This window comes from Fomitopsis serialis (assembly GCF_022376445.1).
Source record: "Fomitopsis serialis strain Sig1Antser10 chromosome Unknown B0H18scaffold_4, whole genome shotgun sequence".
Classification (NCBI taxonomy): domain Eukaryota; kingdom Fungi; phylum Basidiomycota; class Agaricomycetes; order Polyporales; family Fomitopsidaceae; genus Fomitopsis; species Fomitopsis serialis.
The window spans coordinates 73764-87114 of NW_025954964.1; the positions used below are offsets into that span (position 1 = coordinate 73764).

The following is a 13351-nucleotide window of genomic DNA, read 5'->3' on the forward strand; positions in this document are numbered from 1 at the left end:
TCTGGGCACCGAATAGAGCCAGATTCGCTATGCTTGCCAGCTTGTATATCTGCAGCGCGGACCAATCGGACTCGCCCGATGGAAGAGTTCAGCGGAACCCCGCAAGTGAACGCAAATGGAAACACCCAACGGACGCAAGAGACTACGGACGCAAATGGAAGGAGATCGCCAACGCGGATAAACTTCTTGCTTACGTAGGTAGTTGTTCAATGTACAGTACTGGCAACTGTGCTGTCCACGAAAGACGTGCAGGACAACTTTGCAGTGAGACTGAGTCCGGAGAGGGTTCCTCGCAAGGGCTATGACGCCCAAGAGGTGGCTGTTTCCCTTGTGGCGTCCCGTTGTGGCGGTGGCAGTGAGACCAACATTGTTTGTACTCAACCAAAGACTGCCATTTGGAGGACTAGCTCATTGACTTCATCAACTCTGCGCCAGCTTCCTGCTTTGATCCGCCTAGCGTAGCGGCCGCAGCAATTGAAAGATTGTCGATTGAGATTCGCCTTCCACCGCAGACGAGTCAGACATTGGTTCCGACGGCCGCAGTACATGAGGCCGTACTGCTCAGCAGTTCTGTTGTCCAACATGAGTTGCATACCAGTCACTAGTGACTAATGCGTACGAGCTTGCTTCTGACGTGAGCCTACATACCCAAGAGACATGTCCGACCGGTACGTACAGAGTAGCGTACATGACCACCGGCGAATTTGAAAGCCCTCGAACCCGAGCTACCTGACCAAGACAAGAGAGCCCACAAGAAGACACAGAACTCCAGACCAATGTCCGCGAGGATTATGGAACACGCCGTTGCTTATCACACACCTTCACTCGAGTCTTCGCCGAGACTCTCCGCTCCACTGCTCCCTTCGTAGACGTCTATGAGATCGCCATCGTCAGCACCTGTGTTGTTTTTGCCCCTCGACTCTTGATTACGGTACATCTGTGCGAGAAATTCTGGCGTGCTGGCGTTTTCTACAGCTTTGTCCTCTCGAACGCGGATGAAACGGGGGAAGCGGAGACTCAGTCCCCTGTTGGAGTTAACGAGACCGAGGGCCGCCACGGAGACGGGGCTAATAGTAATACTGGCCCCAGACGTCAGCACCGTATTCCGCAGTGATCATATGTGGATTCCACATACTCAGCACCGCGTATTTCCCAGACCTCCTGCGGTTTGAAATAGACTTCTGGTTTTAGTCCTAGGCGTCTTCGAGTCAGCTTCGAGCGGACTTCTGCGGGTACGAGATGATACAACCTCCCGTCTCGCACGCCGGTTCCCATAGGGACTGTGGTGAGCATGTCTCCGAATGCTCCGGATAGCGCTCCTTCAGACTCTATTTACAGAGCCTACTTGTCATACCATAAGCACACAACATACGCGGGGCCGTGCCTACCTTATAGAAAGCATCCGTGAATCCTATTTGGGTGGTTTGCGAGTCTGAACGGGACAGATGGTTACCATGACTCACCCGACATGCATTTGCACACCGCTACTAGCTTCCCAGCGTCGGCGTCCCATACTGCGAGCAGGATTGGACTCCACCACTGGGCCTTCCTGCCATTGCCATGCCACGCCCCGATGGGCACAAGATCGAGGCTATCCCCAAGGCCGGTCACGTAATCCTTCTTGAGTTTCAACCATGCGGATGTCCGTTTGTCTTATTGCGTGCATCAGCCTGGGCGCTGTTATGCATCACTGATCGACCATATACGCACCAGGCTCATATGTAGCAGGCAGAGGCTTTCGCCGGGGCCTTTCCTTCTGGTTCACCTCTTCTAGCACCTCTCCGCTGTCTAGGAGCTGCCCCCGAAAGCCAATCAATTACCCTCATATCGGCGCTAGCGTGAATGGAGATACCTTGATCATGAGCCCCTCACACGAGCTTGCCACGGCAGCCTGCCAGAACTCCTCGACAGTATCACGTCCATCCTCGCTTTCGCAGCTCTGGACGTGATTGAACCTTGCCGCATCTTTGCGCTCGGGGATATATGGCGGGAACCTTGACCGCAATAGCGCTCGACGTTCCCGAAATGGTTTCTGGAGCAGTATCTGTTCCTTGTCAGCCGAGCGGCACGATGATACGCAAGCGACCTGAACAAACCTCGGCGTCGAGATACATGATGTCGAAAGCATAGACACAAACTGCGACTTTCACGTCCTCGATCCTGACGTCTTTGCGCGCCCGATTTGACAGTTCTTGGAAGGACTTCAAGTGTCCATCCGTAGGGTCTATGGCCACAATTTCTGAATCGAGGATGAATGAATTTGTGTCGGCCGAGGTCTCAAACATATGTTCCACGAGGGAGATGATGTCCGGGTACTGCTTGTTCGATGATCAGCTAATTTATCATACAATCAGACACAGGCAACGGTGCATGCCTTGTCGGTCATGTCTTCCAGATGTCGGGAGAAGATCTTCACAGATATCCGTCCGCATTCCCTCCATGCGTGTATCTGGGCGCGCTGCCCGTCATATTTGAACTCTGCGGTGAATGGTAAGAAGCCCAGCCTGTCGTAGATCTCGTCAAGTGAGCGCGTAGGGGACCCTAGAGTCGGAAGCAGGGGTATGCCTTTACAAGTCGTGTAAGATTCGATCAGGACAAGCTTTAGACACAGTACTCACCGACCGACAGCGGAACACGAGAGGCGAGGTCTTCCAAGCCTGTGTCCAATAGTGCTTTCACGATGTCATCGTAATTCGGATGCTGGACGTAAACTCTCTTGAGCAGCCCCTCAGCATTATATATACAGCATTAATGCTGTCTCTCGCAGGGTCTACCGTCTTCTTCTTGGTGTTGGCAGCGGAGGGTCGAGTTGCGCCAACTGTCCAGCAGTCACATAGTATGGTGAATCGGGGTCTGCTGAAACAACGCCAGGCGGCGGTGTCAATGCCATTGCGCGGGCTAGCGCTGTCAAAGCGACGTCCGCACGGCGCCGACACGCAGGTTTTGACATAGCGTTCGCACAAGAAAGCGCGTCTCCTCGCCTTTCGCCGCGACCAGGAGTTTCTCGACGATACTCTGCTTTTGTTTAGCAGCGCCCTGCCCTTTGGCGCGAGCGATCTTGAGAAGGGACTCATAAACTCCGGCGACTAAGAGTGGAGGATGAGGTATGAGGGTTCGGACGTTTGACTTAGCCTCGAATGCGACATCTCCTGAGCCAATAGAGTCTATGTCAGAATGGTGGTATCTGCATATGTTAAGAGCTTACCCGGATCACCCGTGGAATTGTATAGCCGTTTTAGTGCGGAGGCTGACAGACCTGATACATGTTGGATCGCCTTAGATATGGTTGAACCACCGAGTCCGAGCTCAAGCGGAGAATACGGGGGTGAGAGTGAATTCGAAAGGAGGTAGAGCGCGGGGAGAATGGAGTGTGGGTGATGTTTCGTGATGGTCCGCAGACAGTTGGTCAGGGTATTCAATATTGCAATGCGGGACCGAGTCCCCGATAGAGTAGCAAGCGTATGAGCAAGAAAAGAGTATGGCACTGGTCGGCCAGGCAGCCAGATGTTGTCAGGGACCACATAAGATATAGGGTCCACATCTAGACGTCCGTAGACTGGGTCCGCTGATGAGTCCAATTGAGAACCGCCGAAGACGGGAGTCCCGCACAATGCAGCGCTTGATTCGGCTTCGCCCTGATGACCCGCTTCTTGGGGATGGATTTTGTCCGCTGTGCTAGAAGGTCCGAACGATCCAGGCGCAGTAGCTAGGGTCTCCTGGTCGCTCAGGCTATCCACGTCTATGATTTCTACAGGCGCTCCTGGGGATCGCTGGTTCAGGTTACGCTTCGCGCTTTCCTCGAGCTCCCTCAGCTTGTCGAGGTCAAGACCATCTTCTTCCGCGAGGCTCCAGGCAAGGGTGGCGTCGGAGTCATGAACGATAGGACTAGTATGACGAGCTCCAGACGTATGACGCGGCTGTTCATCAGCCTTCGACAGTTGAGATGTCTGCGGAGTGGACTTGGCCTTTCCTTTCGAGGAGCTGTTGGGCGGCGCACGGGACGGTCCAGGAGATGAAGATGATGGCCCACCAAAGTATCGGTCAAGATTGTGTTGCTGTCCGGTGACTTGCCTTTCTTCTTGGGTGGACTGGCAGTCGGCGAAGCTAACGCACGTTTGGACATAGTGTTCCAGTTGCACTTGGCCGTTCTCAGCCTGAGTATCATAGACTAGCAGTGGCCGAATGGAGGTAGGCCATTGGAGAGTTGATGACAATATGATAAGAAATATAAGGGCAAGTCAGAGGATGGCAAGAATCTGCCACGGTTGTTGAGGAAAGACGTCAAAGCGAGCGCTGCAGATCGAAGAAGTGGACGACAAGAACACTCGTGCTTCTCGGCGCTCACACCGTATTTGGCAACTGCTGTGCATGAACCACGCCTCCGCTCTCCTCCTCGAAGATCACGCTAGCGCAGTCAGAGCATGGACTTTGATGAAACATCCACGCTATTCGACTTCAACTGCGGCAGAACACCGGGCGAGCCAACATGCAAATGCCAGTCTCGCTGGACTAGGCTGGCATACCTCCATTTCCTGACAGCGTTCCTGGCCTTAGACTCCTCTGGTATACCCCTTTCAGCATTTGGCTCTCGACACGGCGGTCCTCCGTGTTCGGCCAAATCTTCCAATGTCTCCGCAAACATGACCCGAGCCACGGCACGTAGACGGCCATCAGCGTCTACGAAATCATGACTGTCGCTATGATCATCGCACAACCACTGTCCTCGGCGAGCAACCGTGCGCGGTGTCTTGCATAACAGGCGTATGCAATCGGACTACTTACATTCCCAAGCATTCGCGGCGTCACGCCCTATTATAATGACAGTGCGTTCCGCGGAGCACGTATCATCCGCAGACTGCTCATGTGAACCGTTTCAACAGCGCTTTAAATTGTCCATTGATGGCACAGTCCCCGGTGCGAGATCTGCCTCCGTCAGTGACACTAATGGGCTGGTCTCTGCAGGAAGGGACCGTGCACCTACGTAGAAGGACCACGACCGAGCAGAACATAATTGCTTCCGGGGGATGGTGAGTGGGACTGCCAAGCCGAACGCCACGGCGCCGTTCGGACGTATGTGGCAGACGACACAACGGACATCACGCCTTCGTGCCGCAGGTTTAGCGCTTTGTTTAAGGTAACCACCATGGACAGGGGTTAACGTTACATTCCGTAAGTGATGGACTGACAGCCCCCTTATAGCTCGGACTGCGCTAGCAAATTGGACTAACGCTGCGCTGAAACTGCAATCATACTCCCTTATCAAAATTCTGCGGTCGCAGTGTGTCGTATTGCAATTTTGTGTACGGGAATGTTGCGGGAATGCTCAGACCCTGGCGACTGTGATATTTGAATATCCTGCCAGTGCCCGGGCTCCCTGATGACCTCGGGTTGGCTGGCACTTTGAGACGGGCGCGCGACGGCATCGCAGAAGATGGCAGTTCACATCTGCGATCCTCAGGAAGCCCCGAAGCAGACTGTCAGACGATAGGATGGATCTTATCTGCCTAGCATGGGACTCCGTCTTTCAGGAGACTACAATTCCGCGTCAACCCACTCGATGACGTCGGCTCGTAGCGACAGGAGCGCGTACCTGCCATAAATCACAGACCTAGCCAACGAATGAGTACGTACAGTACGGCCTTGACACTCTGAATACAAGTTGCAAGTCCAGTATAGGAGCGTTTTGAGCGGACTGACCGGATCAATATGTTTGCGCGTTCCTGGCTAGCGCACTCGGCCGCTCGAAGCTGGCTCGAAGTGGACAATGTGATCGGCCCTGCCCCCTACCGTTATAGCTAGATTGAGGGAAGAGTTCGATACCCGCTCTGTCTTCCTCACCGGCGACCCCCACCGTAATAGAAGGGATGCGGTAAACTAACTTGTTATGGTTGCCCGCCGTAATTCACAATACACAGCCTCAGTTCCAATGTTTGACGTATCATATGTTTGTTCTACTATACTTTATTTGTACGCATTGAGAACCCTGGACCCGCCAGCGTCCGACATACCGGTCCAAAGCCTTTGTGGCAGTGAGATCGTGCCTGACTTGCGCGCGCCCTGTATTTGAGCAGGGAATCGAGCGGCTCCGGGACATACAAAATGTGAGTCGCATTTTGCCCTTCGTCTCGACATCCCCTCCCGCCGCACATCATGTCGGACCGGCGCACCCATCAATATGCCGCTCCCGCTAACGCGGCTTATAACGCCTCTCACCTGGCTGGCGGCCAATATCAACTCGCGTACGCTGACCAGTACTCATCTCCCTCCTATTCCGCAACCTACTCGTCCGTTAGACCCCACAGCGTTGTAGGAGCCTCATACGACCAGTCCGCCGCGCAGGCCCACCCCGTGGCCAGCCACTCCAACTACTTGCCCGATCCGCAGTTGAACTACACGTACTCCACGAGACCCGAGAGGCCAATATCCATGCATCAACCGACCTCGTATCACGGGGAGAGTGGACACGGGATGCCGGCGCACTCACCTAGTCGTCCCCGCTCGGCACATCCTTACGGAATCTCATCGTCGCCTCCGCATTCGCCATCTGTTCCGACGCATGCGCCGGGGATGTACCCGAGCCAGACCGCCTACGCACAGCAGGTCAACATGTCCCAGTACCCCGCGTCACCGCAGAGACCATTTCCTGCGATATGTGTGCGTTGTCCTTCAATAGGCAGCACGACCTGAAGAGGCACCGGGATACGCACACCGGCGAAAAGCCCTTTGTCTGTAACGGCGGATGTGGGAAGACATTCACGCGGAAGGACGCGTTAAAGCGTCACCAGGTACGCCAGAAGAAGTCCTGTCCATCGCATTTGCTAACGACTGCGCAGCTTGTCAAAAGGTGTGGCATCGACGAAGACGCCGTCTGAGCATGAGACCATTGTAACCTGTTATCATATCTGTGAGTACCTGATGCTTGACGACGATGCACGCGACTCACACCGTGATAGATTTACATCATCTGCCACTCACTGCGTCGATACATTACGAGAGCCGGCTCATCTCAACTGTACTAACCTCGGTCTGGATTCAACCCATGAAAGCAACTTCTAATCCGTACATACGACCACTAGCGTAGCACTCGGTCGCACTCGGTCGCCCACCGCACGTCTGCAATTACACGGTATCTTAGAATCTGGGCGGATTGCTGTCTTGTATATACTGTATCACTTACCTGTACCTCCTGTATCTAGCATCTCCGCAATTTCACACAGTTACGCTCGGGGCCTCGATCTCCCTCTCCAGCACCCAGGCGTCGTGAGGCACAATTTTCTTGTAGTAGCCCTCGAATATGCTCTTTCCTTGAAGCCATGACGTTCGTAGAACTTTTTGGCCTCGTGATTGGAGACCTGAACATGCAGGTGTATGTCTGCGATCCTAGGCTTCGTTTGGGCCGCGGCAGCTTTGAGGACATGTTGCAGTGCGTATGACCCAAGGCCTCGGGAGCGATATGGCTTGATGATAAACGTCAGTCGGTGTCGACGTTGACAGACGAAAGCCACTCACTGCCAGTACGCCCATCGTCATCAAGTACAGTCTCGTCTTGCCTTCTACCGTCTCCATCCTACAGCAGATCGTACCTACGGGAATGTCATTGTAGTAGACTGCCGAGGTGGTTAGCAACACTTCTCGAGCAAGTCGGGACGACGCACTGAGTTTGCAGAACTCCTCTGCTTCCGGTAGCAGGACATCCTGATAAAACTTATCGCTGTACTTGATCGGAAACAGTACAGAGTTGAGCTTCCGCACTGTCCCTGGGACAGAGTCAGCATGCAGGGCAGAAGGGAATGGCTGGATATACCCAGATTATTGGGAGTCAAGGACGCAAGCGACACCCGGGATAGAGACCGTTGATTAGGCGGAGACATAGAAACCGTGGGAATGGCTCGCCTTCCTTGCTTGCTGCCTTCTTGCCTCTTGCAGGCCCTTCGCTCGCCGCGTGCGCACTCGAGGTCGTAATCTTCCCTAACTCTATCGTTTCTTCGCATTCGAGAAGTGAAAGAACGTTCCATATTGGCTCGTGCCACGCAAGTAGATCTTCGCGATCTCAACTCTATTCGGACGTGACCCGGATGTGGTAGCCTGAACTACTATGGTCGGAAGTCATGTCTCCCAAAGCCTAGTCGGAATGGGTCTCATGCGACTGTATGATGTGCTGCAATACGCATCTCACAACCTTATTGCGGCCACTCGGAACCGTCAAAGGTCATGTATCCGACAATTCGCTGAGCGTAAATGGCTGGAGTGAACAGGCAACTTGATGTTGCCCCGGTGAGTCGTCCTTTTGCGTCAAGATTGCCTAGCCCTCATACACGACCAATTGTCTCACAGCAGCATGGCAGATCTTCGGGGTGGAAAGTGGCCTGCCGTACCGAGCGTCGTCGTTTCAGCGGGGGATGCGATGCTTGGGCGGCCTAGGGCAGTCCGAGTTTAGAACGCTCGCTTTACCTACACTTAGTAAAGTGCCACCACGTCAGCTTTGTTTATGCTGAACAACGCTTAGTAGCCAGTGACCGCTGAATGACACCTTCATCGTGGCCGAATCCGAGTCGGAGCCACGTCGGGCCCAGGTGTCCAAGTGGTCTACGTGCGACACGATCCGCTGTCAGCCATCAACATCCTTCCGTCCTGACTGCTCCGTCCCCGACCATCATTCAGAGCGTTGTTACCTCGAGCTGGTGACTGCTCAGCGTTTCAATTTTCACGGGCGCGATCATTGCCCCCGTCAGTCGGCGCGCAATCCGGGATGCCATACTCTTGCAACCATGAAGGTACGTAGTCAATCATGTGAGCCGAGCTGCTATGTCACGGATGCAGGGGCCTTGGTGACTGGGGCCGCTGTAATACCAGTTGCTAAGCCGCTCTCCGTCGGCCAACTCCAGCCGCAAAATGGCTGCGTTGCACTCGGCCCCGCGCCTGCCTAGAGGCAGAGCTCGACGCAATCTTCACCGTGAAAGCCCCGGGCTTGATGTATCAAGTTCTCTCGCGTCTTCGTTTCATACCTCCTGCATCGTCTTGCATTTAGGCTGTGAAGGACACATGCCTCTGCTACGGGTCATATGTCGCGATGCTGACTGCTGTTTAGCCTGCATTCCGGACAGGAGCAATATCCGCTCGCTGCCGTAAGGGTCGATGGACGACCGTCCGCAGCTCCCGATTTTGATAGTGTGGATGCGCGGTACCTTTGAAATCTTCTCTCCCTGTATCAACCACTTGTGCTAGACCGACCGGAGAAAACGACGTTTGCTGGCGCGTTCTCCGCGGTCATCCATAACGTCCGTTGTGGATGCCATCTATTACTTCCTCCCGGGCTGTAGATGCCAACACAAGCGTACAGAACCCTAGTCCATTCAGTTGGTTTGGTCATACCTCATCATTCATCTCTGCTCTGGATCCGGGGGTCGGTTCCATTCCGTACGCTCACGCTCTGTCACCGATCTACTCACGATTGCCCAGCGATCGCTGTGCCCCCACATACAGCCTTGATCGCCTTCGTGAGTCCGCCGAACCATTCGGGCAGTGCACGGCTAACTTCTGGTTCTGTAGTTCGGACTCTTTCAAGTAGACTACCAAGGCCAAGGGTCCACTTCCCCACCAGCTGCCTTCACGACAAGTCTCCACTTCAAGAGCCGCGTCGGCCTTAGCACGCGTCCCCTGCATGCCTGAAGCTGTCGACGCAGCGTTTATATGACATGATGGCGCCTGGCTCAACTTTCAATCTCAGCGTCCTCCAGCGAGTGGGACCGCGATATAGGTAACGTTTGATGCTGCACAAATCGCGGACCACGGCAAAGCAGGTTAGTACTAGTAGCAGTCATACGAGGAACCAACTGACGCTAGGCGATGCCCTATAGTATCCACTGCTGACGCGGACGCCTGTCATGGTCCTGTCTGGCTTTTACGTGAAGCCCCAGCGAGGAGCTCAGGAGGTCCCTTACTCTGTGGTCCGGATTGATCAAATGCTCGCTCGGATTTGGCTGGAAAGATACTCGGGATATGGGCAACGTCGTGGCCGGAGCAGGTACGTTCCTGACTCCATGCATCTACGATTGTTGACGATGGGGGCATTCTACAGCTATTCCAAGACATTCGTGGATCTCTCGGACATGCTGCACCAGCAGCTGAAGTCACGGTCACTCATACAAAGGTAGGAGGTTGCAATGAAGTGCGTTGTCATGGGCTAGTCTCCTGTACCACCGTACAATCGACCGGTCTCCGGCATCTCCATGTATCCTTCTAGGAACATAGATCCTGCATCCGACGGCTGCAGTTCCACCGTGTGCCGGTAATTGCGCAGAACGCTCGTCATCCCCTCATCAAATGGTGGTTAACAAACTGTCACTACGCGAAATCAGGCACCATCCAATGTCGATAAGGTGTCGCATTCCAGCCGCAAGGTACTAGTACAAGGTACAAGAGGGATATCGGGATATCGTACAAGCACATACAACAAGATAATAGAGAGTCCTTGGGATACAGCTCTAATGTCCGTCACGAATCGAATCAAATGGCAGTCATCATACATCTGCACCCATGCCCGAGTGAAAGAAAGTTAATTCGACGCTCAACCGCACGGCGACCACGACTCACCTGTCTGGAGTAGCCAGGGCAATTCATCGCCGGCTACGGCCTTTCCGTCGGTGCGACTTGGGCTTCTTGGAGGGTGGTCGGAGTACGTCAAGATAGACGTCGTGGTAGCTCCGGAACGTGCATGACACGGGGCGATGATCGTCATATTCCGCCAGCTGCGCCCACACGCAGTGCCAGTGCCCCTTCTCCTCGAACTTCAGCGCAATGCCAGAGTGCGCCTGGTTCCACCTGCTCCCCCTTCCCCCGCATCGAACGCCTTATCCGACAGCGTGACTTTCGCTGCGTTGACAACGGTGAGGTGGACCTCCAGGAGGTCGCCCGGGAAGGCCAGGTACGGCTCGAAGTTGGAGTCTGACTCGAGTGTTTTCGGTATGCCGCGATGTTGCGGGTCGTAGCCGTCGACGCGGATTTGGTATGATGTGTTATCGGTGCAGTAGAGTGTGACGCAAGGGTGAACGGGCGATCGACGGATGCCCTTAAGGACTTTCCCAATGAGATCGCGGGGATCTACGCCAACTGGTTTCTGTAGATGAGACTTCTCGTCGGCGGATGGCCACATTTTGCGAGAAGGCCTCAGAGGTGGGGAGCGCGATGATGTAGACGCTGAGTCGCTGGATGAGCTGGCAGGCATGTTTCACAATTTGAGAGCGAGCGACGATGCAGGGGAGTGAGGGGGCAGCCCGCCGCGGACATTGACCGATGATGAGCAGAAGAGGGCGACCTCGACGACGGACCGAGCATTATAAGCAAGAAGCTTGGCCCGCTCGACTTCAACGTGTATGGCCAGCGCGCCCACAGCGCCAAACAGTGCCAAAACAACAGCCCAGCCTATTGTCGTCGCTTATGTAATCGCTTAGGACAATGAACTGACCATATTGGGGTCTTCGCTTCATTGCTGGAGAGACCCAGTGACCGTCCAGACCCCCGCCATCACACAGATTGAATCGATAGCAGCTCCAGAGACGGACGCTAAGCCAGCCCGGGATTACTAGGGTCTCACCCTCATTGCATTTTCATGCTAACGAGCGCAATTAGCCTCTATTTGGGGAACGAACCGAGCATAGATGATTCTACTGAGACCAAATTGAGACGGAGGTATCTCTTGGGCATTCCATCTAGACCACGGTCTTGATGAAACTGAGTACGCTAGTCAGCTAGGCCTCGGACAAAGGACCATGGCAAGACCATGGCCGTCCAAATCTTGGACGTCGATGTGAGAGGGAGGCTTCCGGCAGTGCGTCCGAGTCCATGCCGACGTCTGCTCCATGCGGCCCATCGCGAACAGCCGTGGCGGGGAGCCCGATCTAGTCGATCCATCGCACAGCCAACAGACGATTGACGGAGAAGCAGGAGAGTCTGAGGAGACAATCGGATCTCCGTATTCTAAGGCACCAGATCGCGGATCCGCCACGACGATGTTCTCCGTCCAGCAATAGAGCTGTAGAATCGCAGGCAGTGAGACCCTCCCTTCAACAACCAGACAGTCCCTGCAGCAATTTGCGGATCGAGACACGGCTGAGATTTTCGTCAGTCTTCGTGTTATCTCGCACGGAGATCTGAGGATCGCGTACTGGGATCGATACCGTGACCGAGGAGCCTATTAAGGGGTGTACTTGCATTCTTGGAAGGCATCAGAAGCATCCAAGAACAAGTGGGAAAACGTGGCACGGAGGCATTAGTAGCCACATTTGCTCGGAAAAGGGGGACGTTACCTGGTGAGAGGTCGAGAGCAGCGTCGAGCTATTCGCTTGCTTCGCCGTTAGACGGCCCGAGGACTACAAGACGCATTCCTCTATCCAGAAGGGTCTCAGCCTCAAGGGGAAACATGACGGACAGTCCGATGGATGCAGACTTCCCTTGCGCATTTCCATGAGTCCTGCAAGCTCGGTGCCGTGCATCAGCCATGAAAGATGGTGACCGCGGTCAGCGAGCCGTAATCTGCCGTGTGAGGTTCACGCGACCTCTCCGACAGGCTGTTCGGTCCATTTAGAGCCGGTCTACTAGGCCCGCAGCAGCCAAAATAGTGTGCTTACCTGCTGTTATACCCATGTGCAAATCCAACCTCGAATTGACGGTCCGAGGGGCAGAGGGGAGGGCTCCCAGATGTCTGCATATGTCTGACCGGTCCAAGGATGGAACGGGCTGTGCAATGGAACTGTACACGCCCATACGACATAACGTCTTGTCAGTGCGGTGTTGGTGAGCCGATAACTCGCGAAACCTCTCACCGGAATCTAGTGCACCGCCCGAAGGTGCTGCGGTGACAAATTTTCCTGAGCTGAGCAAGCAGTGCGGCTACGCCTACCTCTACCCCGAACCTTGGTCATCGAACTATGTAGTGGGCGACGTGAGCACTGGTATGCATGATGCGCACGGTCAATCACCGCAAGGGCCAGCGAATTGTAGCCAACGATGGCTGACTCACCGGAGGGTATCACGAAAAATACCTGCTACAGCATCGGTAATCCAAGACGTCAACCGAGTCCCGCAGTTCCTGACGGCGAAATCCGCGTTTTGCCCATAGGGGCACCACGGCGTGCGACTCACTGATAGGAACATGTGCGACAGGGAAAGACTGCTCACGTATAGGGAGTGGATTGAGCTTATTCCTGGGCGAGGTTTGGCTTGTGGTCTTGCTGAATGCCAGGCGGTGCGTCGACAAGTGCTCTCGACGCGAATGCATCGAGCATCGGAAATCCTTATGGCATGGGCCCAATAGCGGGCGGCCGGATTGAACAGAGCGTTCGAGGTGCTCAAT

At 54.6% G+C, this 13351-nt stretch overlaps 4 protein-coding genes across 4 annotated transcripts; 1 reads left to right on the forward strand and 3 right to left on the reverse strand.

Annotated features, from left to right (window-relative positions):
• Nucleotides 1–568: 568 nt before the first annotated feature.
• Nucleotides 569–4309, reverse strand: B0H18DRAFT_975196 (uncharacterized protein). Its single transcript, XM_048044051.1, has 14 exons — nucleotides 4090–4309; nucleotides 3206–4066; nucleotides 2937–3149; nucleotides 2834–2904; nucleotides 2619–2727; nucleotides 2375–2565; nucleotides 2097–2315; nucleotides 1853–2044; nucleotides 1711–1795; nucleotides 1464–1652; nucleotides 1389–1411; nucleotides 1250–1328; nucleotides 1136–1193; nucleotides 569–1079 (listed from the first exon to the last, which is right to left on the reverse strand). Exons 1-14 carry the CDS (start codon nucleotides 4163–4165, stop codon nucleotides 812–814), a joined length of 2634 nt encoding a protein of 877 aa, XP_047898933.1. The 5' UTR covers nucleotides 4166–4309; the 3' UTR covers nucleotides 569–811.
• A 1744-nt stretch (nucleotides 4310–6053) lies between these two features.
• Nucleotides 6054–7235, forward strand: B0H18DRAFT_975205 (uncharacterized protein). Its single transcript, XM_048044052.1, is given in 6 exon segments — nucleotides 6054–6239; nucleotides 6294–6654; nucleotides 6678–6785; nucleotides 6834–6904; nucleotides 6954–7080; nucleotides 7091–7235. 4 exon segments carry the CDS (start codon nucleotides 6151–6153, stop codon nucleotides 6870–6872), a joined length of 597 nt encoding a protein of 198 aa, XP_047898934.1. The 5' UTR covers nucleotides 6054–6150; the 3' UTR covers nucleotides 6873–6904; nucleotides 6954–7080; nucleotides 7091–7235.
• Nucleotides 7210–7883, reverse strand: B0H18DRAFT_1092105 (acyl-CoA N-acyltransferase; the record flags this gene model as incomplete). Its single annotated transcript, XM_048032313.1, has 5 exons — nucleotides 7805–7883; nucleotides 7656–7757; nucleotides 7510–7607; nucleotides 7330–7457; nucleotides 7210–7297 (listed from the first exon to the last, which is right to left on the reverse strand). Exons 1-5 carry the CDS (start codon nucleotides 7869–7871, stop codon nucleotides 7210–7212), a joined length of 483 nt encoding a protein of 160 aa, XP_047898935.1. The 5' UTR covers nucleotides 7872–7883.
• A 2733-nt stretch (nucleotides 7884–10616) lies between these two features.
• Nucleotides 10617–12420, reverse strand: B0H18DRAFT_1082151 (uncharacterized protein; the record flags this gene model as incomplete). Its single annotated transcript, XM_048031490.1, has 3 exons — nucleotides 10617–10830; nucleotides 10860–11204; nucleotides 12359–12420. 3 exons carry the CDS (start codon nucleotides 12418–12420, stop codon nucleotides 10617–10619), a joined length of 621 nt encoding a protein of 206 aa, XP_047898936.1.
• Between the last annotated feature and the right edge of the window lie 931 nt (nucleotides 12421–13351).